Source organism: Podarcis liolepis, assembly GCF_965112155.1.
Source record: "Podarcis liolepis genome assembly, chromosome: 6".
Taxonomy (NCBI): domain Eukaryota; kingdom Metazoa; phylum Chordata; class Lepidosauria; order Squamata; family Lacertidae; genus Podarcis; species Podarcis liolepis.
Window position 1 is genome coordinate 69,680,366 of NC_139559.1, and position 27,936 is coordinate 69,708,301.

Here is a 27,936-nt window from a genome sequence, read left to right on the forward strand (position 1 = left end):
TTTATTGTTCATTGTGTGGTCTTAAAAACATAAGAATGCTTCTAGGGTAGGGTTGGCAGGGTTGACATTGATTTATATTTCTTTTTTTCTTTTGGAAGAAAAGGGGTGAGGGGGGGAGATGGGTGGGGTTGGGTGGCAATGTTTCTATTTTGCTTAATGTATGTAGGGTTTGGTGTCAGTGTTACTCGTGCCAGTTCTCCGCTGTTCACATGTGTACCTTTGGTGATGAAAGAGGTTGGGGTTGGCCTAGGGGGTGGTTGTTTGTTTGTGATTGGCTTTGTTTTTGTGTGTGAGTGGGGTGGGTGGGTGTTTTGAATCAGGTTAGTCATATTGATTTATATGCTGTTGGTGGATTATTGTCATTGTCTTGTTGTCATTGGGCTGTGTACGTGATAAAGGGGAGCCATACCGGGGTAAAGGCGTCTTCTTCTGTCTGTCCCCGTGTCAGTTTCAGTTTACTGGTTAATTTTTCTAGTAGGGCTGTTCCCCATGCTATTTGGTACCATTGGTCCATGCTTACTCCTGACAGGTCTCTCCAGTGTCTGGTTATGGTGTTTCTGGTTGCTGAAAGTAGGTGGGTTATGAGTGCTTTGTGGTGTAAATGGGCATTGTGTCTTGGAAGATGTTTAGTAGGGCCAATTCTGGGGTGATGTCTAATACTTGCTTAGTTATTTTACATATTTCTCGTATGGCTGTTGTCCAGAATAGTTGGATTTTGGGGCACTCCCACCATATGTGGAGGGATGTGCCTGTGGAGGTGCACCCTCTCCAGCATTTTGGTGAGGTTCCTGGGCATATTAGCACTAGTTTTCTTGGTGTTAGGTACCACCTGTAGGTGAGTTTCAGAGTGGGTTCTTTTCTTTTCGTTGATATGGATTTAAAGGGGGGTTTAGACCACATTCTGGTCCATTGAGTGGGGTTAATCTCATAGCCTATGTCATTCTCCCATTGTTTTTTGATTGCGTCTAGGGGGGTTGTGGGATTTTGGAGTAGTATTTTCTATATTGCGGAAACCATCCCTTTACCATTTCCCTTTGTTGTTAGGAGGAGGTTTTTGAAGGTTGTCAGGGGCCGAGTTGCTGCTGATTTTACTGTTGGGTTGTTTAAGAGGGCATGTAGTTGGTGTTGTGTTAACCAGGGCATTTGGGTGTCTTCTAGTTTGTCTTGTATTTCTTGTGTTGGCAAAGGTTTGTTATTTTTATAAAAGTCGATTAGGTGATATAAGCCTTTGGTTTGCCAATTTTTTATCTAGAGGTCTTGTGCTGCATGGTGGAATAATGGGGGGTTAGTGGGGATGGGGTTGGGGATAGTTTGCCTATTTCTGTCTTCCATGCTTTGAGCATGGTCTGTGTGTACCTGTTAAGTGTTGTGGGAATTTTGATTTATATTTCTTATGTGAATAAATACACAAAACGTGTAACTGCATCATTACACATGTTTACAGGCCCACAGATAATTATGGCACAGTTTTGGGTGCTAATCTTACTTCCAGCAAACAAACTCCCAGGAATTCTGATAAGATAATTTTTCATTCTTGGTTGCATATAATGTTTATAAAAAAAGTATAGTCCTGTACCATGCTTCCTGATGGGACAGAAATTGTTCCTTTTATTTTGATGCATTTAACACTTTTCCTACCATGGAAGAAGGGTGGGAAGTCAACTTTTAAATTATGTATTCAATTTGATATTAAACTTGATGTTAATTTGGGTTTTTTAAAAAATGAAATTCAATAAAAATTAATTGGAAAAGAATATTTCCTCCTGCCTCTTTACTATTAAAAAAATAAAACACAGTCACAGTACCCAAATTCCCAATCATTCATTCATGCATACAAACATATCACGTCACCTTTTTGCATAACTAATGAAAGGAAGAAACCACCACTTTATTTTTCTGAATGCAAGTGTTTATTAGAAACTCATCCATTTCATTCATAATTGCCTTTGCTTCTGCAGGGTTATGACTCGATTTCAGATGGCTCAGCAGTGCTTTTTCAATTAACTTCTGTGTGGCTGCCTAGAATTAACATACTGGCCTCCCACAGTAAACGGTATTTTGGGCTTCTAATCTGTTCAGTAGGAAAGTTATGCTTCACATTGTTCTTCAGCACAACTGCATGTTACGTGGGCTTCAACAGAGGAAACCAGGTCTTCTGATTTTGCAGCGAGGGTAACCAGATCAGTTGGCAAGGTTGCCGCTAGAAACAAAAGGAAAGAAGTAAAAAAAACGTGAGAAGGATTAAACTTTTGCCAAATGAATGGTGCTTCTTATACCTACACCTGAAGGCTTAGCTGGAGTCTCCCAGCCACAACTTTCAAAACAAAAAACCTTCGCTCTAGCATTGCTATTTTCAAAAGGCACTGCCAATGAACTCTTGGGAGGGAAGAGAGCATTATTGTTCCCCTGCATCTCCCATGTATAGTTTCACTCACTAATGTGCTTCATATGTGGCAAATTCATTTCAAATCATGTTTCCAGTACAGGCTACAATGCTAGACATACTCCGTGGGACTTATATCTGAGTAGACTTCCTTAGAGATGCCGATGATGAGCAATTTTCATTCTTATGACTATAGTGAATAAACTTTTATTAACGCAAGCCCATGTTTAACCAATTATTAATATAAAAGCATATGTTATACACCAATCTAGCAATCCGTGAAAGGAGAAAAAGCAAATTTATTTACAGTGCTTACTGATGCCAGAGAGTTTCAGGTGCTTTAAGCACGCTACAAGCAAAAGCCTAATCTTTCATAGAAGCAAAAAACCATGAGCCTAGGCTTGCTGTTATAGCATTCTGAACTCCAATAAAATCAGGCTCCTTGCTGCTCCTTTCTTTGATCCCCCTAAAGGAAAGATGTTTTAAACCCTGGGGACATCCAGAAAGGTAGCAAAATGTCATTCTGCAAAAATTAAAGCATGACTGGTGTAATTTTAGTGTGTAGTCCAAACCAGTAGACTTACCAGCTGAGAGACAGTGGAAGCTAGAAGACACCTTTGTTGTTGTGGTGGGTCTGCACTTGTCCTTACAGCTCAAGACGGGCAGAGTAGAAATACATTGCATATCTTCTTCTCCAATCCGGATTGGTTTCTCCAGTCTCCTAGTTGAGTGTTTCAGTTTGCAGGCTGCAACAGATTAAGTACAAACCTTTTAAGACATTGGTTTTTTTAAAAAAACAACAACTAAAAAAGCCAGAGGTTCTACAGCATAATTCCATATTTAACAGTGATAAAGTCCAACAAAACAATGAACTGGGCTTCATAACCCAACAAGAAAAGCAACATTTATAGAGTCACCATCTTGATGCTTGTCACTTAGCAGGTATATGGATTCAAGCAATTTAATTCAAAGGTGGAAAGTTTCTATTCATTTTCGATGACTATCTGACTGGCAACCTTGGGCAGCTGTGGACACTCCACCCCAGTTGCCTACCTCATTTATTGTTGCTGTTGTTGTTATCCTATTGCTTTGAGCAATGATGTGCAGCTGGTTTTAGCCGCATTTACAATTTCCACATTGTCTCTGATCTGGCATTGCTCTGGGGCATTATGGGAAATTAAAATGGCAGCTAGACCCAACTGCCTGTTGCTGCCCTCTACTGCTGCAGCCAGGTTAAGTCCACCAAAGCTTACTGATGGAGGAAGGGCTAAATTCTGCATGATCCCTTCAAACCCAGACCTAGCTACCTTAGTCATAATTAAAACCAACTATCAGACTCTACCTACCTCCACCACATTCATCGGGGACCAGCCAGGACTGAGCAAAGCTCTCTGGATCTTTAGCTGAGTAGCCACTTGGTGTTCGTAATTTTTCTGCATTTCCGCCATATACTTCACAAAGACCACAGGTATATCCGATAGTGGGAGTAACGGTTACCTTTATGAAGAGAGGAAAAAAGAGGGGGGAAGTAGTTGGGATTGAGTTGACAATAAGAATTTGGCTCATTCTGCCAAAGCAAGCAGTGAAAATATAATATACAGCAAAGGGGAGCATGTTTCAAATTCCAAGTCTACTAGATCTTTACAGCTATGTGCCTCAGTCCAGCACCACACAGGGTCCTAATGGGGATTTCTCTACCCTCTCTGCATTAGTGACACATTCAATAGCTAGAGTGAAATAATTCACTTTAAAGTTTAAAGTTATCTTGGAGAGTGGAGAGATTTAAAACTGGCGTTGATGATTATAACTTCACACATCTGTTCTTCCAGCCACTGCTTATCAGAAAGGCACTGGGAACATCCCAGTTATGTTTTATTGATTCGAAGAGTAGCGGAGTCTGAGACTGTGAGCATTATCATTATTAGCTGAAGAGGGCAGTGTACTTTGATGATCTGATAGGCAAGCACAGGTTTTGTTTTGCTGTTTGCAAATCGTTTTAAAACCTTGAAAGCATTAGCTGCAGAAGAAAAATACCTGAACATTACGTCCACTGTAGATCAGCTCGTCAATTCCAAACAAAGAAGAAAGTACAATTTCGTCACCTTTGCGGTCTGATTTAACGGTAAACTCTGTAAGTTAAAGAAAAGACAATCTGATGAATCCATTGAGAATTGGGTAAACATAGAAAATAAAATATTCTTCGGATTAAACTACTGATCCTGTTCAAATGAAAATTCCTGTTCATCAATGCCTCCATTATTTATTTCAGTATAGTTTAAAATGAGAGAGTATACATTATTATTCCGTTTTTTGTGCATGTTGATCTGTGTAAATACAACATCCCAGCCCTGAATTGCAGGAACAATAAACACTCATCCAGTATTTATTTCATGCTGGTGTTATACTGGTGTTTTCTTTCTTTCTTTGCCTGCCACCTTGAGACAACAGATGACTTAACTTGTAAAAATACATTTACATACCTTCATGTCTGACTGGGAGACGTGCCATTGGTATTACAGAACCATCAATTTCTACTATGTTCTTTCCATTGCGATTCTTGAGGGTAATTTCACTTGTTTAAAAAAAAGGGGGGGGAGAAGAAATTAATGAATTCTCTCTCAATGAGTTTCAATTACATCCAATAAAACAGTTTATATTATATTTTTCTCTTATCAAAGTACTATTATTAAAGGAACAAAATAATTGAATCTGCTACTGTGCATCCTTTAATGTTTTTTTTCTTTCCAGATATTAATTTCATTCAAACCCCAAACCCAATTCTAAGCTCACCAGATTCATTTAAAACTAAAGCTGCATTCTGCTAGCTACTGATTCTTAGTTAGAATATCACTCCCTGTCCTGTCCTGTGATTTGTCATTGTTTTAATTCTTGAAAAGCAAGTAAGCTTATCTGGGAAGCTAGAGAATTGTTTGTTTACAGTGTTAAGAGGAAAACATAGAGAACCAAGGGAGGAATAGATAAAAGGCTTGAACAGATAGCATATATTCCAGAAGTGTTAATACTGCCCAAATTAGCCACTTGGCACCTTCAAGTCAACATGTGAGATTCAGCTTTGGATTCCATCACCAGCTGAAGCACATAAGGGGTGGGATTGCTAATGACACCAGTCTTGTAAAATGCTCTCCCTTTGAAGGCCCACCCAACCCCTACACTGAATGTTTCCAGATGCCCAGTATGATTTAGTTACATGGCTGAAATAAAACAATGTATTATGTATTTGTTTTTGGGTTGTTGTTTTTTTTGCTTTAATGTTGATTAATCTTGATGCAAGCTATTCTGGTTTCTTTTGGAAGAAGAGTAGGGTTAAAATATTTTACAACAAAACATTAAACATGCACTTTTTTCTTTTCTTTTGGAAGCTGAAACTTTTCCTTTCATCCTGTGATTGGATTAGAATAGTGCAAAGATACTGTGGTTAGGAGTACTTACCTGCCAGCGATGGTTAATTTGAGTAGGATGTTGTTTGCATTATTAGATTCATATTTTATCAGCACCATAAACTTCTTGTCACAGGTACAGTCTTGTAACAAAGTCATGAAACAATCTGGAGGCAATCTTTTGTCAAAGTTTTGTCCAGTGAAGGTTGTGATCTTTTGACCATCGATTTTGCAGACACCTGATAACAGAGAAATAAATATGAGTAAGAGAGAGAGAGAGGGATAAACATTTTTTAAATATTATGTACATTATGGAAGCAATCAATAACAAACATATTGGCCAAGGAGATAATGAACTTGGAGAATAACGTGGGCATTTTGTTAGGGTTGCCATATTTCAAAAATCCAGAGCTTTTTTTGGCCAAATTTGTTCAGCTTTTTTGGCAAAACCACAAAAGAAAATTGATGTTTTTCAGGAAAATCAGCAAAAACAACACTGCCAACATGGGTGGCCATACGTCCGGATTTTCCCATAATTGTTGCTGATTTCTGCCCGGAAACCCTACATTTTGTATATAATTTTAGCAGAAAGATTTTGGTTTTTAATCGTTTGAACATCACCCAGGACAAATCTTGTTAAGTGATAGATTTGAATTAGCTGGCAGTGGACTGGGTTTTAAGTAAAAGGCCTCTGAAATAGGATTTAAAATTATGTTGTTGTTTTTTTTAATGGAACTATGGTGAATATGCAAGAAGTCTTGATACATTTTAGCTCAGCTAAGAAATAAATACTGGGAATACTGGATTTTGCAGCTTTCACTTTCTTTTCTGCATTCACAATAATCTGAGATAATTGTAAAGAAAAATACATAGAGGCATTCAATGAAACTGATTCGCTAAAAAAAAATTATTATTATTATTGATTCTATGGGAATGGTTTAACTACTGACCATTCTGACTAGCAAGTATCACTGATGGAACATCCCAGAGTTTTGAAGGTTGGTTAGAATCGCCAATAGGCAGTGAAAATGGAATCATGCAGTCTTCAGCATAGATGGTCACCTGGAAAGGAATAGGAAAACAAATTAGAAATTGGCTGTGTTGTCTTTCTCTTTGTTCTTCAAACAGGCACAAGGATGTGTTATTTTATTATTAATATTTATTAAATTGTATACCGCCTCTCATCCGTAAATCTCACGGCGGTTCACATGTCAAACCCTTACGTTGTTCGCACACAGTTCAGCAACATCATTATACATGAATGATTTCTCACTTCATCCTCAAGTATTCTGTTAAGTTGTGGGTGAACATATCAGATGACACAGCAATTCTTCAAACAGCTCTTGTTTATTCACAGGCCAGAACAGAACTGAACTGAAGGCTTCAGCCAGCCTGCTTATATAGAGCTCCACTAGAACGCAACAGTAACCATTTTCTGTAACTATCCAATCACTGAACGTCACTTTCAATCCCTTATTTGCATATGTGGACCTGAGTGAAAACTATCTACAGTATCCCCCTGCTGGCCCAGGGTGAGAACTTCAGTACATAACATATTCCTTTCTCTTTGTATGATTGGTCAACTAAAATCATACTGGTCCAATAACTTGTATTGCATTGTATATCAGAAGTTAATAGCTGAACAACTTTAAATGTACACTTTGGGGACAAATGGATATGTACTAAGTGCACACAGGAAGACTAGTATAAAAGGCTTCCTCTTTACACATGACTGTAAACTCAGTTCTTGGAACAACAACCAGAGGTCATCTTAAAATGGTCAAGAATTTCACCTCTGGCGATACATTATAAATACTGCCAGCTATCCCTCTTAATCATGGTCCCAGTTCCAAAAAACCAAAGGGTCATAAAAATGGTGGACATGTACACCCCTGAATTTCATTCAAAATAATACTTTCACACCTGTCACATCTCAAATAATGTCATCTGCAACTCACAGTGGGTGTCCTCATGATCACAGCGTAGCTTCTAGGATCAGTTAGAGCTATAACCAGTGTAACCTGTTGAGAGGGATTTCTTTGAACTTTGTATGAGTAGCCCATCATGTAAGCAGCTCCAGGAATCACTGTAGTTATTCTTTAAAAAAAAAGAAAATGTTTCTTAATTGGCTGTAGTAACATAAAAGGTGTGATTAGCAGTAACTCTATGCATGGGGGTACATATATGAAGAAATAATTAACAATAATAATGGCCGGGCAAAATAAGCAGAAATAAGAATGTAGTGGACATAAAATTTAGGTGTTGTTTAAGAATAAAAAACTGAGAGATGATGAATCTTGGCCATATAAGACTGTCTTAGACATGAAAAGAAGCTAAAACAACAACAACTATAGCAGTCTCATTCAAATAGCCTTCAGGACTAACATAAAACCATCACAGATGACCCACCACAAAGCAAATTCAGACTTTAGGGCATGTTGATAAATTTAAAGAAGATTTAGGCAGCAGGGTGGGCAGTTTACATTTGGCACTGAGTATTGTGTTTTTGTTGTTCAAACGGTGGGCGGGGGGGCGGGGACTTTCCCATAGAAATCTTCCAGAAATGTAGGCTCTGGATTGTGACTGACTTGATGGGCAAGGATGGTTTTATCCCAGATTGCTGCACACCACACTAAACTAAATAAGTGTAAGGCAGGTCAAAGAGGTGAGGGGCTGAATCTTTGTCACCCCTTCTCTTTGTTTGCTCTTTGCCAATGTACTCAGAGATAGCTGCCTGTCCTGAGATGGAAACCTATGGCAACTACTTGGTTGAGCTTTCCAGGGAATGTCTTCATATCAACAGCAAGTAGGAGGCTTGCCGGGGCTAAATGTCTCCCATTTTTTATTGCCAGAAGGACATAAAGGGATGATAAGTAGCAATTATCCATAGGCCTGATTTGGCTTCTGCTCCAAAAGTGACAACAGTTTGTGAAGAAAAGCTAACAGCTTTTTGAAGGCTGTTCCTCTTCAGCAGGTATTCACACCCCACTTTCTATTTTCCCAGCCATTTTGGGCAGCTTCCAGCAACATGTCTGAGATGGGATTTAGATTAAAACTGGACATCTCCTTTTTGGTCACAGTAAACACACCCATATGCTTGGCTGCAATACACTTAGCAGGGATGTCATAAGTGAATCATTTGAAGATGCACATCTACTCACTGTTCCACAAAGTTCGTCATTACTGCAGGAAGCCTTTTGTGTTTAGCCTTGAACTGAACTGCTGGCCTTTTAGCAAACCAACCCGTCTCGACTTCTGCAGCGACCTGGTAGTCTTTGCAATCCCAGCCTGCTTCTAGAGTGGTCTAAGTGGCAGAGTACAGCACATTTTTGTTAAAAAGCAGCATTAGCATTTGGATTGAATGCTCTGTGAGGGGTCAACACGCTTTGAAGAGACTCACCCTGAGCTTGTGAGGGGTGACCATTATGCTTTGGAAGCAGACAACTGGCTTGCTTGGCCGTGTGATGTTTCTTATTGTCACTTTCAGCATGGAGGAGCCGTGATAAACGTCGCCGACGATTCCGTATTGTCTCTTATTGCGAGTGAGGCATTTGACAGCAAAGGATGCTACTTTTTCCTGGGACCAAAAAAGAAGGAAAACAACATTATTTAGATTGTTTGTCTAGTCAAAGAAATTACTCAGACCTATTAGTATCATCTACTCGACAGATGCCAGTGGCTCCATAACCTCTAGATCGGATTACTGCAAAGTGTTAAACGCAGGGCTGCCTCTGAAGACGGTTCAGAGGCTTCAGCTGGTGCTGAATTCAGTGGCCAGGTTGCTCACTGAGACAAGATGGTTTATTACACCGATTGTGGCCCAACTGCACTGGCTGCCAATTAGCAATTCTGGACCCAATTCAAAATTCTGGTTCTGACCTATAAAGCCTCAAACACCTCAGGACCGCAATACCTCAAGGACTGCCTCTCCCCATATAAACTGTCCCAGACTCTGCATTCATCATCTGAGGCCCTTCTATGTGTACCTCCTCCACGTAAGGTCTGGGAGGGCCTTCTCTGTAGTGGCTCCCCATTTGTGGAATACTCTCCCCTAAGAGGCTCGCCTGGCACCATTATTACATGCCCTTAGGCTTTCCTCTTTACCCAGGCCTTTGGCCATTAAATAATATATGGGTTGTTAAAGCTGGGGCGGGGTGTGTGTTATTATGATTATTTTATTATTATACTGTTTATTGAGTTTTTATTATCGTGCCCAGTAAAATGTGTTCTTAATGTTGTACACTGCCGTGCCATCTTTCGATGAAGGATGGTATATAATCAAATAAATAAAATGTTGGGGGGAGTCAATTGAGTCTCTTCTGAAACCTTTGGAAGGATGATTAAGTTATTTCTTTGGCCCTTTCAGAAATGGCTCATTGAGGCAGCCTCATCATAACAGATTTCTGTTCTGCTCTAGCCTACTCAGTCTAGATACTAATTTATTACTGGGGTTTTATTTGTATTTTAATTTATCAAGAACTACTTTGATGTCCCTACTGAGTCAAAAGGCAATGAATACATCAAAAGATAATTAAGTATATAAAACCCAAATAAGCTATAAGTGATTAATATATTTTCCAATTTATTCCAAATATGCCCAGCTTGTAAATTTCCTTCAGCCTTGCCATTTTCCAAAGGGATACTGACCGAAGAGCCTTTTGTGTATTCTTCATTGCTGGAGCTAGAGGAGCTGCTGGAGCTGGAGGAGGAGCTACTTTGCTGTTGCCTTCGCTAAAAAAATGAAAAGAAAAAGCATCGTCAAGATTTAAAGTTAGTCCCAGATTAAGCAGTGATGAAGGCAGTTTTCTTTGCAGCAGTGACTGGCAGAGGGAAAGGTGGAGAGGCCAACGATAGGTGGAGACGGAGCCAATGACAAGCAGAGCTAACTCATTCTAGTCCCACCTCCCTGCTCCCTGCTGTGTTTTAAAAGGGTGACACTGCAACTAAGAAGGATGAAGTTGGCAGTCAGGGCCTCCTCCTGTACTGGATGCAAGTGAGGCAGTGTGGCAGGGCTCCATTTGCCACAATGGACCAGCCTCTACAGTTTCCTTGTGGGTGTTAAACGCTGTTAAAGTATATAATCGTTATCTCCTGGTCTCCATCATGAAATTGTTTCGGACTACAGTATACCACCCTATGCATTTTAACAAAGACGGTGGGAGTGGGAGGGTGGGGGATGAGTATCAGTAATGCTGAAAAAGTCACCAAGCACTCCTTCACCCAGAAGATTACACCATCACCTCACACGGAAAAGGGCAGGATTGCAACTGCAGTGCAATTTTAAAATACTAGTCATAACGATAACGAGAAATCAGCAATCCAGCAGGCTGAGAATATCATCATCTGGCTTTGCAAGAAAATGGCGCGGACAATTTGGGAGAAATGGTGTAATGGTGAATAGAAAGGGTGGTGTTATGGAATGGGGGTGACCCCCCCCAAAAAAACTCCCTAGAAATTGTGGTTTTGATTATTTGGAGTATTGAAGGGAAGATTTGAGGTCAGTGGAAAACTACAGGCTAATATTTCTTTCCAAGCCAGGGCCTCACGTGGGATAGAGGCATTAACATGACAAAGGGGGTTGATGGCCCATCTGAGAGCCTGGGCTTGGGTTGCCATGGTGATGCGGTATGAGTTTGAGGTGACAGAAAAAGAAGGAAGAGAAAAGACATGGCATCCCTGTTGGGCAGGCTGGCTGAAGGCTGGCAGGGAGAGATCCTTTGGGCTCCAGGGCTGCAGTGCTGTGAGGGACAAAGCCCCTCTTGAAACGACGATGCTGTAAGTTCTTTACTCCCTCCATGCAGACAGGAGATGTAAATAGGTGAATAAACCATATTTCTTAAAGATACAACAGTCTCCGCCGTGTCTCAGTTCTCCACAGGAACGCAGACCCTGGGTGAGTGCCCAGACACCCCCCCCAATAATCTTGCTACCACTCAGCAGAAAGTGGGGATGGCACCAAACTTTTGCAACAATGTTTTTAAAAAACTGAATTGCTGCTAGTGCAATCTGCCTTCTATGTCACCCCATAACTAAAAACAAACAAAAAACAAACAAACAAAAATCTTACCTGCTGTTTCACTGACAGGAAAGAATATTGAAGAAGTTTGGAATGCCTTCCCTGAGGAAAGAAGAAAGTTTTAAGAGTTTTCAAGAAAAGGGATTGCTTTTTTCAATGGCATCAACACAGAATAACAAAACTTTAAAAAGATAACATGACAGATTTAACCCCATGAACAATGTTGGTTTTTAAAAATTTAACAGCGGGTGCTTCTGAAGACGAACCTCTTGGAAATATTGTCAGAGAAAGTGAATATTCATTAATATAATTAGCAAAATCCAAGCCTTTTCTGTTGGAATATTAGGTAGAAACAGCCAGCCCAGCTTGTTTCGTCACCCGAGGCAGAACTTGTTGGCACCTTCACCCCTTGCTGCTGCTGCTGTTGCCTCCGCCGCCACCACAGAAAAGCCACCTCAAGCATCATTAAGCTTCACCAAAGTCTCTTTTCAATCTTTGTGACGTCTCAGGAGACCTTGGCAGATTTGGGGGTGACTTGGGAGCAGTCTATATGAGACCTCTCCCCATGTGGCCCGGCCTCAGAGTAAGAGCAGTGGCTGCTTGGTCTGGTGTGCCAGTTGCTGCCTGCCCTAGCCAGACATGCTGGCGCCCATGAAGCAGTTCTGCTTGCTTTCTCTTTCCTTTCAAATGTGGTGGCTACGGCTGCATTCCAACCACACTCATGCATTCGACTGAGAGCAATGACAAAATAGTTACCTTTTCCTGGGAAATGTCAGAGCTTTCACTGCTGCTGCTGCTGTCGCTGCTGTCACTGCTGCTGTCACTGCTGCTGCTACTGCTGCTGTCGCTGCTGTCACTGCTGTCACTGCTGCTGCTGTCACTACTGTCACTGCTGTCACTGCTGCTGCTGCTGCTGCTGCTGCTGTCACTGCTGCTGTCACTGCTGCTGCTGCTGCTGCTGTCACTGCTGCTGTCACTACTGTCACTGCTGCTGCTGCTGCTGCTGCTGCTGCTGTCACTGCTGTCACTGCTGTCACTGCTGCTGCTGCTGCTGCTGTCACTGCTGTCACTGCTGCTGCTGCTGTCACTGCTGCTGCTGCTGCTGCTGCTGGAAGAACTGTCTCTGGACTTTCTCTGTGGAGAATACTTGGTTTTACGGGGATGTTTATCTTTGATGTCACTGTTGCTGCTATCGCTGCTGCTGCTGCTGCTGTCGCTGCTGCTGGTGTCGCTGCTGTCGCTGCTGCTACTGCCACTGCTGCTGCTATCACTGCTGCTGCTGCTGTCACTGCTGCTGTCACTGCTGCTGCTGCTGCTGCTGCTGCTCTTTTTGCTGGGCCATTTTTTAGTAGAACCGGGTGGTGGAGATGGGAAACGATCCGATTTTCTGTAATGCTCATCATCGTGGTCTTTGGCATCCCTTGCATCCTTCTGCGTTTTGTCTCCACGCTGCAGCGTGATTCAGAGGAAAGCAAAGAAACACCTCGGTTAAATATATATACATCATGACATCATTCACTTGCTTTCCTTAACAAGGGGCAAATAATAATAGCTGTTCAACTGGCTGTATTTGTTATAATACATGCATAGCTATGTTAGTCGCTGCAGAGAAGAGGAGGTGGGCAAAACGGAGGTGCTCATTTGTTCAGAAATACATTTCATCTCCAGCACCTCATACCCCATGATTCTTACATGGACGGCTTCAACCCTTTAAAATGGCGCAGTCCCACCATAGCCCCCCTCTATAGATTGTTCCACAGAAATATTTAGTTTGGACAGTAGAAGTGACACCTTAAAATCAGGTGTCGCTTACGTACCTTTGCTGCCTCAGAAGCTCTCACATCCCTTTTCGTCCTCAGTGCTCCAGAGCCAAGTTGGACCTCCCCTTGAATCTTCTCCAAAGGAACAGCTGTATAGATTAGAAAGCGTGCATAAACGTTAGAAGTGGAAGGCAACCTTGTGGGTGCTTACAAAGAGAATGTCTTGGTCATATGATAATACCTTGTACATAGAGAAGCTGCACTTGATGTTCTTCGCACAGGTAGTGCAACCAAGAAGTCACTTTGGGCATGTCTTTTGTTTTCTTGATGGTCTTCAAACACAACTGAGTCATGCACCAAGGCACCCATATGCAAGTGGGCTTATATCTGTAGGAATCGCTTGATTGCTGAATGGAACAGAGGCTTGTCAGTATTTAGAAATATATCCCGGCACAGTAACATACGCCAAAACCAGAAATGGGCACCATACAATAATAATTTTTAAAAAACCCAACCCTGTGGAATCTGAGGGGTGTGTGTGTTCTAGGAGGGCTCTGGAAACATGTTATTATTATTATATTACTATTACTGTTGTTATTATTAATTATTATTATTATTACTATAAGCCCATCTCATGAGTGTGGGGAGTACCTTTTATAAAATATCACCTGTGGATATAAATTATGGGAAAGAAAAGCATTTCTTCTTCTTCAGAACTATTGCTTTGATCCATAATTAAATTGATTAATTAATGAGTTAAAACTCATAAGATGACTCAAGATTTCTCTGCTGAGGTGACACCTTTAGCCTTTAGCTAATAATTTACATCTTTACCATGGCACGTTAACTTTTGCAAAAGGCATGTCTATATTAGTTGTAAACTTAGCATGGAGCCACCATCATTTGACTTTTATCTGTGAATATCCATAGTGTCCAAGCACTTTCAAGAAAGAATCTAATTTCGCTAAATACACAAGGACAATTTCCCCCAGATTTCTAAACAATACTAACTAAATAAAAGGAGAGTTATAGAAGAAGAAAAAGACGACATATCTGAACCACAATCAGCTAAATACAAGGACAGGGTATAATGGCATTTACCACAGAACACATCTGCACACACACACACACACACACAATTTACCTTAATGTTGCCTTTTTCTGAGTCGAAATCTCCATCCAAAATATCTATTTCAGGTCTTTCGGGAAGTACTGAAGCCTTCTTCTCAGAATGTATGTATCTTGCAACAGTATGTGCCTCATGGCTGTGTGGATATGCAATGAAAACTTTTCAACATGCAAATATGAAGCCGGGCATATCAAAAAGAACTCATTTGTGCTAGGAACACAGCAAGAGGAGAGAGACTAGCTGAGAAGTAAGAGGCTGACTCTGAAGATACAGGATGCCGGGGCTCAATTTTGGATTCTTGACATTGTTAAAAGATGGTTTGGGCTGCACGACTGGGACACATCTCTGTCTGAAACCTTGAATTGCTCGTCATAGGAAATGGCACTGGGCAAGTTAAGCTTATGGCCTGACTCTATTTAGAGCAACTTCATATATTCATACTAATCCTCCGCTCAAAATGGAGAATTATATCACAAAACAGGATTTTGGGGAAGCCAATAACAGAGAATGATATAAGCCTTGATTTTGCGTCTGGCTCTTACCTAAAAATCCCCTATGGTCAAGTTGTATGTATCCTTACTTATGAGGAAAAACCTTTAGGGGCAGTAGCTAACAAGAAAAATGATAAAATAGCCACTCTACCTTGCCATTGCCAACTCAAACTGATCATCACGGGGTGGGGCGATGTCAAATTTGAAGTTCTTGTTTCTGATGTCCACTGTGGCATTCATGTTGAATACGCCTTGTGTACGGATCTGGGCTCTCATTTCCAAACCGTGTTGCATGTCGTATGTGTTCACTCCCCAGAAAATCATTCCGTAGCCCTGGAGGCTAAAAGGCAATGAGAATGAGAACATTTTAGTATGCTGGAATAATCTGTGTGCTTCGTTTCTCCCATTTCCTTATTTTTCCAATCTAATAATGTTCATTTACTTACGCAAGTTTGCTGTCAACTTGAAGGTGGATATTGGCTTCTCTGAGATCACCATGAGATAATTCTGTCCTTGCTAGAGAGACAAAGGGAAAACAAAAATGCTCAAAACATAGACAAACATCTATGAAGTTTCTCTTAACCATTTACTAGTGAACCATTTACATTAGTAAATATAGGGCTTTTAAATATATTTGCTAATGATTTGGTATATCAAAGAAATAGGCCATTAACTGATGAAACATTGTAGAAAAAAACGGAGTGCTCTTCTGCTTACAACTCAGGCAGGGATGTTAGTGTACTCTGGTGCTATTAACTAAGTTGTCATGAGCATGACAGATGATGCTTCGATGAAGCAAAAGACAGACCTTTGTTGTGCTCTCATTACACCTTAGTAAATAGGAAATAACTTCATTGAAATTAGACTAGTGTGAAATGCAGTAGATCACATCCACACACCTTAGATTTAAAGCACGTTTATACCACTTCAACAGCCATGGTTTTCCCCAAAGGATCCCAGGAACTGCCATTTGCCCCTCACAGAGGCACAATTCCCACAACCCTTCTGAAATGACACTTCCAATTATTTTCTGGGGGAAGCAAAGTAATTAAGCCTGTTCCCTAAAACCTGGGTCTCAAATCTGTCGTGCTCTGTGGTTTTCTCCAACGTATGTGATTTCCAACAAACCATTGTGAAATTTGTTTATCTCCAAGCTTACCCTTTAATAAACCGTGTGCCATGATGATGCTATTGGCTCTTGCTTGGAATGGCAGACCGATAACTGTTGGAACCACGTACTGAACATCTAGCATCACAGCTTTCATAAAATGTTGGTTGATGTTTTTAAGGCCTTCGATAACCTTATGCAGCATGGGCAGCTGATCTTGTCTTTGCTGCTGCATGTTCTATAGGGCAAAGATGCAATAGGTTAAAAGACAAGGAGACAAAGCTGATAAATATGTTGAGGGTGGGGGGACACAAACTTCCATACCTTCATAAATGCCTGCATTTCATCAGTGGTCATAAAGATCAGTTCTTGGCCAAACATTTTGACAGAGGCAGATATCACAGGAATCTCACGAGGGAACTCCTTGAATCCTGGCAGCTGAAAATCAAGCCCATGAGGGTTATTCAATACTGGGTTTATTCAAGTTAATTTAAGGAAATAAAGAGCAACAGAAATGGTTTTTCTATTTAATTCTGCAGCCCTCAATACACTCCTGTTGCAAATGCTTACAGCTTTCCTTGATTTTACAATGCCCTCAAAAACAGCTCAATTTATTTAGCTGTGAATGGGTTATCAGGTTATTCACTGCAGCTTTTGCCACACTGTGGATCTCCATTTGAAGTGGAGAAATGTGGCACCAAATCCAGGGTTTCACTAGTGTAACCACCCTGACAAGGACCTCCTCCATCATTCCCCTATGGCGAATACATTGAGAATCTGGAAATATGCATACTTTTGCTTCAGTGTCCTTTATCTTCTGATATGCAGGGTATTTGTCGAATTGATGCGTGTTCCTCCAGAGAAGTTCCTTGAGGCCCTGAGTTCTCACTCTAACCTTTAGAAAACACAAAAAACAGAGGGAAAGTTTTGAGAGCAGTTGAGAGAATGTTCAGCATCTATGGAGCAACATGGAATGATAGCAAAAGAAACCACTCAAGCATCCCTATCTCCCAACCCCTAGAAATGATCTGAATAAAATGTAACACAAACCTCTAGAGGCTGAATAGTTGAACCTGCAAAGTTTACTTCTGTTTTCCAGATTATAGTCGAAGGGAGCATTGTTTGGGGGCTTTCGATCATAAACCATTTCACGAGGAATCCTGCTCTGTGTTTGCCTGCGGTGGAAAAAGCGACAACAATGAGCCATTGCTGTGTTATTAATCCTTGTGAATCAAAATGGGATCCCTTGGCTACTACTGCTTGGAAAGATTTTCCCTGGCAGAAACTTGTGGACCATCCATGGTTTTTTCGTTTGTGAAATTCAACAGGATGTTACTGCTGCCAACACAACAGAATATTTGAAATTTCAGTTTCAAATATTCGGTTTACTTCTACTTTTAGTTAAGTATTTTTATTTATTTGCTTGATTGGGGGGGGGGGATCTGCCACCCCCTGCTATGCCCATGTCCAACATAGTATGTTAAAGGGTCTTTAAAATCATCGAGCCCTTTGGAATAGATGCTTTTAGTTCCAAAGTGCTAAGGAGCAGATTGTGATATCCAAAAGATGGTGGCTCGTTTGGATAAAAGCCAGGAAATGAACAGTTGTCTGCTACTTACTGCTGAAGCCACTGACAAATAAAACTTTGCTCTGGTGGAGGGGTCTGGGGTTCAGAAGTTTAAGAGCCATACTGCATGCAGAAGACCTAAATAAAACAGGTTTGAAATTAGCAGCAGGTAATAGCAAAAGTCTCTACATGCATGTTTGCTTGTTTACTTAATGCATTCATGTTCTGCCCTTTGCGCAACAAATCCCAAGGTGGTCTTCAATGAGAATTTGATTATTAAAATACTACGAAAACACATATAAAAATGAAAGCACTTCCCAAATTTGGCAGAACAGACAGCTCAATTACAGTGAACTGGATCCAGATTTAGTTATGCTTAGAGCAAACCTGCTGCAATAAATCTTACTAACTTGAGTCCCACTGAAATGTTACCAGTTTAGCAGTAGGACCAGAACCAACTCTAATGAAGAGCAGCAACAGATTTATTGCATGAAAGGTGATCTGGTTGTAGATCGACTTACAGGCTGTAGTACAGTGGGATCCTGACATTTGACCAAGCTTTCATGTGAGAGTAGGCGAAATTGACCAGTTGCAAATTGTTCTCTTTGAGCAAGACATTGGCAATAGCTGTCACTGTTGGGATGGCAGGGTTGGTTTCGAAGAGGCCAATGCAAGCCATCATTCGGATGGTCACATTATATGAAGGGTCTGCAAAGATCTGGAGGAGAATGCCTTGCACCTACAGAAAGAGAAACCCACCATGTGGGGGATCAACTTATAGTATTTACCTGGCAGCAGTTGAGCGCATTGAAGGGATGTATCAAATGCTCAGATTTAAATGGATCTGTCTTGGGGATCAACTCACAGACAGGAAAACAATGTATGGGAGAGTTTAAAATAGCTTTGAGAAAGGGGTTGCTGCTGTTGTTTTAAAAAGATCTTTATCAGATGTGACTGTGTAAGTTTGCAGTCCATTGACAGCAGTAAATCTCAGCCACTTCATAATGCCAAATACTTTGCAATCAATATATCGAGGTGACTTTCCTTTGCTCTTCTTACCTTTGTAGGTTCCTGTTTGCCAATTCGCGCCATAGTCTGAACAGCAACTGCTTGAATGTATGCTGAATATCTGTGGGAATCAATCACGGTTTTCACTAGCTTCAGGCTGGCTGGCTGAGCTGCATTGCCGATGGCTTTCAGAGCCAGAGTAATTTTGTTTTCATTGTGTTCCCTGGTTGCATCAGTTAGGAAGTCGTGCAGAGGCTGCAGACAAATGAGATGAACACTTTTTAATTCCATTCAGAACCCCATAAATGTTGTACATGTCACTATCCTCGCTCAGTGAGGGAAAGATGAAGAGTGAGATTGAGAGGGACCATAGATTACTGGAACCGCCTATAAGTGTCTCTATGGTTTCAGAATATGTTAAGTGCTGATTGCAAAAGTATAGGAACGTGGCACTGATGGCACTGAAAAGACTTTAGGGGTCCAACAGTCCATTCACACAAAGAAAACTCCAAAAAAAGGCAAGAACTCTTTGTTGACAAGCTAACCCAAGATCCCAAATGTTTCACAAGCACACAACTGGCCTTCTTGAAAGGCACAGGGCGAAATTCACTCAAGGAAAACTATACATCTTTGTGTGGGAAGCTAATCAAGTCCCTATGCGGAGCAGGTACATTCTGGCTATGGTGGGATTTCAAAATTAATAGTTTAAGGTGTGTAATTCTCCCTTCTCTCTGGGAAAGGCATTCTTCTTTTTATTTGGGGGGGGGGGATAACTTGGAACAAGGACCATATACCTCAAGCAATTTGCTGGAGCAGGAGCGAGAATGAACACATTGTTTGTAGACGGTGGTACCATATCCCAGGTAGAAAATCTTCACAAGCCAAACTGATCCAGTATTCTTTATTTTGGGGAGCATTTTCTGTGGGTGAGAGAAAGAAAGATTTCCAATGAACCAGAATTTGAAGCAAGCTGCTTGTTACTTTGTGATAATTTTTTCTCCTGTAGATTTTATAGCTAATGCGATTTCCTGTGTAACACATTGTTCATTCTGATACACTCAATTATAATTTTACATGTACTTACGATTAGCACGTCAGCAATTTCTTCAGCTTTATCTACGTTAGGCTTGACAGAGTGTAAGGCTAGGGAAATTGTCCAGTACAATTCCAAATCGTGCAGTTCATCTTTGACAACTTTTTCTTTGAGGAATGTCAGTGATTCTATAGTGCCAACAGAGGCGACTCCAATCAGGAAGGCATTCCTGCAGTGAGCAGAAAAAGAACATTCTGAAAATTTCATTCTTCATTCTTCACTACAGAGCAAACACTGGCTGGTTCAGAGCCCATCCACCCTTGTGGACAACAGGATCTAGAATCAATCTAGATTGAAAGAAGCATGCTGATGATGAGCATGAACGATTCAGAATAGGGGAGGGGGGAAACCTATGTTTTGGTGCTAGTGTGTTTGCAACTGCTGTGTCTTATGTGCTAGACAGCCAACGTACCTGGCGTTAGGTTTGTTCGAAAACTTATTGTAGAGAAGGTGCAAATTTTCCAGATTCAAATAACGGAGCAGCTGGCTAAGCTGTAAGTACTTGTGGGCATTGTCTCCACGGATGTCTTGTGGGAAGCGGTCAAGCTCAACCAATAGCTCTTCAATCTGTCATAGTAACAAGAAGGAAACAGTAACTAGAATATATTCACTGTGATGGAGAAATGCACACTGCTCTCTTATCGGCTTTATGAACCGTAGAACCATTCCATATGCCAACACATTCCCTACCTGTTGCTTAACGTCTCCGGTTCTGACAAGCATTTGGGGAAGAACCTCTGGGAACTCGTAATGAATGTTTACATTCCGAAGCTGAGCCTGTGGCAGTTGGGCATGTTCATTTGTCACCTCAGTCAGTGTGAGCCTTTGCCTGGAAGGGAAGAGAAAACCACAAGTACCATTCAGTGATTTGTGCTGTTGCTCATCCAGGCAGTTTCTAGATTGGCCCAGGAAAAATTAGGAGGAGGACAACTGGGAGATATGGGGAAGCTGGTGGAAATGTAGCCAAGACTGAGTCAGAATTGCATCTCTAGAGGATGATAGGGAAATATTTGATTGGATTGTTTCTGCTTGCAGGCCTGACTTCCATTCCATGTGTTCATACAACAAACTTCTGCTGTTAATTTACACTCTGTGCAATGCCTCATTTACTCCTGAATGGAAGTCTGATGTATTAAAGTCTGTGGGGATACTGAAATCAAGAGAATGTAGACCACACGAATGACACCTGTCCCCATGTAATGGCAAGCATTTGATTTCGCATCCCAAACCTTTTTCTGTTTTTCCCTTTGCCATTTGTAGTTTGCAAAATACTCAACAGCGTGGTGCTATGTTAAATGTTTCACCAGCTTCATCATTTCAGATGGAATTATCTCTCCCTCTCCTCTCCTGGTCAATGTTCTGGGGATTCTCCTGATACAGGAAGGCATGGGAAGGGCATGGGGTGAGGAACAGAGGTAGGGGAAAACCCATTGCCTAGGTGAAAGTCCTTACACAGAGCTTATGCTGTCAGAACTCATTGGGTTAATTCTGCCCATTGTCTCCAGGCCCAGGACTTTAAAACTAATATTTCATTGGTGTAAAGCAGTTAAGTGGACATGAACAGCCTTTACCTACAACAGATAACAGCAGCTATTATTTGGGAGGATTTTCTTTATTTTATTTTTATTTTGCAATGCTGCAAATGCTTTTAGTAGCAACCCAGTTGCTACTAAGACCAACTCTTGCATAGCCAGTGGCGTAGCGTAGGGGGTGCAGGGGGGGCCAGCCGCACCAGGCGCAACATCTGGGGGTTAGGGTTAGGGGGCGCAAATCCATGGGTTAGGGGGTCAAATCCACGGGTTAGGGGGCGCAAATTACTTGCCTTGCCCCGGGTGCTGACAACCCATGCTACGCCACTGTGCATAGCCTAGCTGGAACCATGGCTCACTTGCAGACTCTTTTAAAAGTTATTATTTAAGCTATGGTTACTTACGTAGCTTTCATAACTCCGGCACCCTCAGCTCCACTGAATGGAGAAAGCTGGTAGACTTGTTCGGCATCGACTTGCATGATCTGAGCTTCAGCTCCAGAGGGATTATATTTCAGTTTGAAGGTGAAAGCTTCAGTCCCTTGAATCATCCTGTTTTGCTATAGCACAGAAGGAAGCGCCTCTAGTTAGCATGGCTTTCAGGCGGACGTTACCCTCGCTTGTAAGCAAATCACGTTCCAACATTCTTACCAGCAGGCAGTTGGGGTTACGGTGGATGAAGAACGTTCCAATGCTGCGCTCCATTTTGTTCCTGCAGTTGTTTGAGTCTTTGGTCCTAGAAACGAGGACTGTGCTGCTCCTCCTGTCATCTCGGATGACGTATCTTGTGTGGCACTCACCTCCAATTCCATCCTGCAAGTATAGATTTAGTCACTCTGTAGAATGGCACATGATAAACTCCGGGGGGGGGGGTTGGTTTTATTTTTTAAATGAGAGGAAGAAGGCATGCAAAGGAATTTGTGGGGTGTATCCCAGGACACTGGAACTAATGTTAGGCATGTACAATTTCCACAGCTGAGTGTTTTGTAGAATCATAGAATTGTAGAGTTTGAAGGGACCACAAGGGTCCTTTGGTCCAAATTCCTGCAAAACAGGAATCTCAGCTAAAGCATCCATGACAGATAATGAACCATGAATGGCAAGATGCACATCCATGACAGCATTCATTTAGTGGCTTCATAAGGGGCTGGACTTCAGGGCAGAGATCCAGGGCCCCACTCAATGGAATGATCAGGAAGGCTGGCTTACCACATTATGAAATAAGTGAATTAATACACTTTAATACACTTTACCGTCTAAGTAGACCCCCACCCTGGTTAGACTATTAAGTCTCCAGAGCATAAGATTACCTAACTGCATGACTTATCTCATTTATTCTGTTTTAAAACACCACATGTTATTTATTTATTGATATTCTAGACAGCCAGATAGAAGTAGGGCTTGCAGTTATTTGAGTAAGCCCCAAACACTGACATAGGCCTGTGGATTTCATGGTGAGGGAAACCCAAACTGTGGGAGTCAAACCCTACCATCTGAAATCCCTGAAACTCAGTTCCGGCACCTCTCAGGTGGGCACAATTGCCATTACAAGAGAACAAGGGAGGTGTTCGTGATGAGTTCTGGCACTTCTTTTTCTAGAAAAATAGCATTGTCCAGGAAACCTCAATTGCAAATTCAATTACTCAATGAGAAAGTATCTAACTGAATAGCATTTCTAATTATCTAGGTGGAAATGGGAAATTTGGTGGCTTGGAGTGAGATGGGAAAGGGGTGGCATCACACATTTTGCTTCCTGAGGTGAACAAAATGTTGCCTCCCTCCTCCTACAACTTATAGGTGCTGATCAGGTTGGCTTGTTTCAGCACTGGTGACAGGAGGACAAGTGTCCACCTGAGGCCTGCAGGCTAACTTAAGGGGCAGAGGGCAGGCCATGTGATCCACATAGCTCCACCCTCCAAGGCCTTGCTACTGCAGCAACTGTTGCCTGAGGCAGCTGCCTCACTCTACCAAATGGTAGGGCCAGACAGAAAAGCAGAAAACCACAGGAGTCATTCAGGGGAACAGAAAACAGTGGGGAAAGTAAAAAAAAAGTGAGATAGTTCAGTACTGAGGTAAACTAAAGCTGCTCGAAAAGACGAGTCCAAATGCATATTAAATGTACATGGAGGAAACGAACCTCTTGTAGCTCATACTCTTTCTGGTTTTTAATTGACATGGAAAATCCGTTCAGGAAGCCTCTGACAAGATTCACACAAGGCAGAGGTGGGTCTCTTGGCACACGGATGTTCTGAACTTTGCCATTGACGTAGCCAAACAGGAAAGAATATTTGGTGCAAGCAATAAGTGATTCAGGTTGCCTGGAGGGTGCTACAAATGGAGGCTCTCCCGGAAAGATTCCCACAGCATCTTCAACTTTCAGAGATGCAATCTGAGGACAAAGATGAGAGAGTAAACAAATTGCTTTTCATTTTGTTTCTGAAATGAAGAACAGTGTCTTAATCTAACTTAAGCGAAGCACCTGTAAATCCAACTGACTTCAGCGGGAGAGATAAAGAGTGCCATCTAATACACGTCTACTCAGAAGTAAGCTCTACTGAAGTGTGTGCAGATTGCAGGGCAACAATTATTAGTTTCGGCTGCATCGTGCCCTTTCATGTTATACCAAATAACGTGTTTTAAATACAAACAGGATGCCCTAAAAATGATTATACTGTCTTTGTTTTTTTGCATTAGATATACTTTTGCATATAATATCTTCAATATATTCAAGCGATAAACGTATTGTTCTTACTATTATTGCATTTTTACCCCACTTTTCCTCAGAGTAGCTCAAGGTGGTCTACATGGTTGTTCTCCTCACAACACCCCTGTGAGGTAGATTAGGCTCAGGGACTGTGGCTGATCTGAGTTCACCCCGTGAGCATCACAGCTAAGTGGGGATTTGAACTCCGGTCCCCTAACTCCTAGTCTAACACTTGAACTACTGCACCATGCTGGTGTAGTGATCTAAATAAAGAGCTAACTTAATTCCCCCTTCTTTCCTTGTAATTAAACTGGCTCCCCGGTGTACTGTTATATAATGTAGTAGAGATAAAGCAAACATGTGCATAGGAACTATTTTATGAACTATAGCCCCAAAAACAATGTTTTGTGAAAAGTTCGCAACTATTTTTTTTAAACAGTTGTGTTGTCAAAGAGTGAAATGAAAGCCAACTTAGCTTTCCCCCTTTGCAATCCATGGGTGATTTTAGTCCCATGTGAACATTTAGTCAATATGATTTGCTGCCCTTTCATGACACCCCAAAACAGCTGCCTCTCTCTCTTCTGCCCAGTACTATGGCTGGTCTAGTTGTCTTCATTTCACCTCTCCTCATTCCTGCCTTCTCTGGGCCACCACAACAGAAATTTGAGGAAATCCACATTTGGGGGGGAAATTAAAATGTTGTTGTTGGTAAACAGCTGCTTTACTTTTTCATGTTTAATCTTTAACTTAAGGTTAATTTAAAGCTCATCATACATTTACTTTAAGGTTCATCAAGAACATCACCTACCCTCTCCCCTCCCACCGATTCTATTTTGGATACACATTTGATTTTAGGATTGCATGATGGGTGGAGAGCACTGGAGTTTACAGTGAAAGCTAGATGGCACCTCCTTGCTTGCAATGCATCAGGAATTCTAGAAGGGATGCTCTGTAGTCTGATGGCTATTTAAAGGGACTGCATAATGATGATGCTTACCTTGAGAATATTCTCCTGATCGCCTCCATAGATATCTAGCCCTCCAGTCAGCCTCACAACAGATCTTCCCATCTCATATCCTTGCACTGTGGTGACAACGTCGGCGACATACTTGTAGTGGTAGCGTTTCCCATGTTCAAAGCGTGGCTCTACAAAAAATAAGAGAGAGAACAATTTACACCTGCTGTATTCCATATATGCACACCCAGTAGGGTGTCAATATTTATTCAGCTTAATCTATGTTGTGATTAATTTAACACTTTAGTGGATTAATTGCAGGGTGATGTTTTGCCCTCAGGGCTGCAATTTTAAAGTTTTGCCCTGCAATAGGAAACAGGCAAGAAAACGTTTCTTTTAAGCATGAGTGCTGCTTTCGCTTACTACCATTGCTTTATACTTCCTTCAGCATCTTGAAAATGTCTCCAGTCCTGAGCTTTGGGTGAGATGTGGGTGCATTTAAATGTCACTAAATGATTAATCTAAAATGTTCAACGTTTAGATAGGACTTGAGCGTTCAAAGCGCTTTAGGTCGTTTATTTTGTAATACTGATTTGGTCAGTATTATTATCCCCATATTGCAGATAGATTCGTGGCTGAGGAGCAAATAGGGTGGTGCGCCTAAGGATATACACTGGGAATTTTCAAATTTGTAGCTCAGCTGCACAGTGCAATCCTATGGCTATCTACTCAGAAATATGTAAATTCTCTTGAGTGCAATGGAGCTTACTTCCATTGGTAGGTGTGTATAATAGCAGGGGTGATGCTGGGCTTCAACACACATCAATGGTCAATGGGCAAGATAATGAGCCTGTGGTCTAAGAAGATCTGTAGGGCCACAGTTTCCCCACCTATGGTGTATAGGTTTGAAGCCTTTGGCAATATACCAGCTCAACTAATCCCCCCCTCGGGTAGTCAACTGCCCTAAAAGTCATGTTAATCAGTGTTATGACGTGTTATAGATAGACTTACTGATTTCGGCAGTCTCAGGCCCTGGGGAAAGAAATTGGATAGGTTACAAATTGTGTATAACAGTAGACCATAACCACTTCACTGTGAAATATACAAGTGGGTCCTAAAACAAAATGTTTTGGTGTATCCTCATGTTCTAATAGAAGTGTTCCTGTCTAAGATTCTCGTCAGCCAGCCATGCCCTTCTTTGCCTCACTCCATTCCATTCCCTATGTAGTTTCCCCACCACCACGTCAAATGGCAGCCAACATTCCATAGCTATTCCAAGCCTCATGGGGCTGCTTTAAGGCATGTGTTTTTGTTTGTTTGTTTGTTTGTTTGTTTGTTTGTTTGTTTGTTTGTTTTAAAGAATTTGTACTTCTGGGAACCTCAGGGGTTCACCAAACACACTTAATACTACCCTCTTGTTTCTCTGTTGCCCCATTTTGGTTCCTATTCGGTCACCACACTGGCTGCAGTAATTGATTATCAGTTAAAGAAATTCATGAATTAAAAACATTTAGTATTGTGAATCAATAGTGCGGAGCACTTTATAGTGTTCAAAGCAGTTCACATAAATGATCTTCCTGCAATCCTTACAACAACTATCTAAGGCTGGCCTGCAGAATTGTCCCTATATTCCAGATGGAGACACACCCGGGTGGGAATTAAACTGGAGATTTTCAGTTGATTTAAATTCCTCTCAGACTTACCAGGTTCTTGCGTCTGGCCCTCTGAGGGAAAGAAATTGGATAGGTTAATGTGAGCATAACTGCACAAACAAATCTATCTATCTATCTATCTATCTATCTATCTATCTATCTATCTATCTATCTATCATCTATGCAGTTTATTATCAGAACTCCTGTTCAGGATTCCAGCCAGCCAGCTATGCACTTTTTCAGGTTGCTGCAGTCCATATCCCCTCCCTCCTGGTTTTCCAGGTTTATTTTCCAACTGACACTTAATATTCTCTGGCATCTGAGCATGCAGATTGGAGATTTCTCTCCCCCCCCCCCCACTTTAAAACACACTTTAAAATACCTCTGGGTTTTCCTGAGCATGCTGATAACACTCTCACACACACCGCTTTCCCTGAGCATTGCCCTTTTTCAGCTCCATTTCTTTTGGCACCTACCATCTGAGTTTGCTATTAGAGTGGCTTAGCTAAAGTGTATGCTGGAAAATGGATTCATTACTGGAAAAGCTTTCTGCTGCTCAAATCTATACCCACAAAGATATATCCGCAAAGTTTCATTTACACCCATTGTGTTTCATAAATGTATTGCCACTAGAACTGCATGCAACAGTCAGATTAATTACTCAGTGATGATCACACTAAAACTTCACTTGATTAATAAGGAGAGAAGTTTTAATTAGCAGAGCTGTAATTTATGTATTTGTGAGCCTCTTTGGGCTTTAGTATAACACTGCAATAGGAAACGAAATTTCCTTTGAACAGTGAGTTGTTGCTTCTGCTTATTAATTCGTAAATTACTTCATACTTCCTTCAGTATCTTTAAAACGTACTCATACTGAGCTTTGGGTGAGATGTAAGTGCATTTAAAAATCATTAATGAATGAATTAATAAAGCTTAGAATTTAGACAGCCCTCTATAATTTTCAAGCTCTTCTCATAATTTAATTTTGTAATTCTTACAACAAGCCTGCAAGGTAGGTCATAATTATTGTTCCCCATATTTCAGGGCTGAGGCTCAGAAAGATTTAAGCATTTTGGGTCACTTAACAACACTTAAACAAGGAACTTCAAGATTTTGCAGTTCAGACACTACGCTACACAAACTC

At 41.3% G+C, this 27,936-nt stretch overlaps 1 protein-coding gene across 1 annotated transcript; it reads right to left on the minus strand.

Moving 5' to 3' along the window:
* Positions 1-1,887: 1,887 nt before the first annotated feature.
* Positions 1,888-27,271, minus strand: LOC310709813 (vitellogenin-2-like; the record flags this gene model as incomplete). The annotated part of the gene is made up of 36 exons (XM_083509852.1): positions 1,888-2,200; positions 2,968-3,129; positions 3,730-3,880; positions 4,418-4,512; positions 4,864-4,955; positions 5,834-6,020; positions 6,732-6,843; positions 7,740-7,878; positions 8,943-9,085; positions 9,182-9,358; positions 10,429-10,512; positions 11,849-11,899; positions 12,554-13,246; positions 13,615-13,706; positions 13,799-13,964; positions 14,702-14,822; positions 15,329-15,517; positions 15,624-15,693; positions 16,337-16,523; positions 16,610-16,723; positions 17,079-17,180; positions 17,336-17,460; positions 17,905-17,990; positions 18,374-18,591; positions 18,912-19,115; positions 19,655-19,780; positions 19,945-20,122; positions 20,366-20,520; positions 20,644-20,782; positions 21,887-22,041; positions 22,133-22,294; positions 23,619-23,870; positions 25,183-25,331; positions 26,152-26,172; positions 26,844-26,864; positions 27,175-27,271. 36 exons carry the CDS (start codon positions 27,269-27,271, stop codon positions 2,088-2,090), a joined length of 5,328 nt encoding a protein of 1,775 aa, XP_083365978.1. The 3' UTR covers positions 1,888-2,087.
* Between the last annotated feature and the right edge of the window lie 665 nt (positions 27,272-27,936).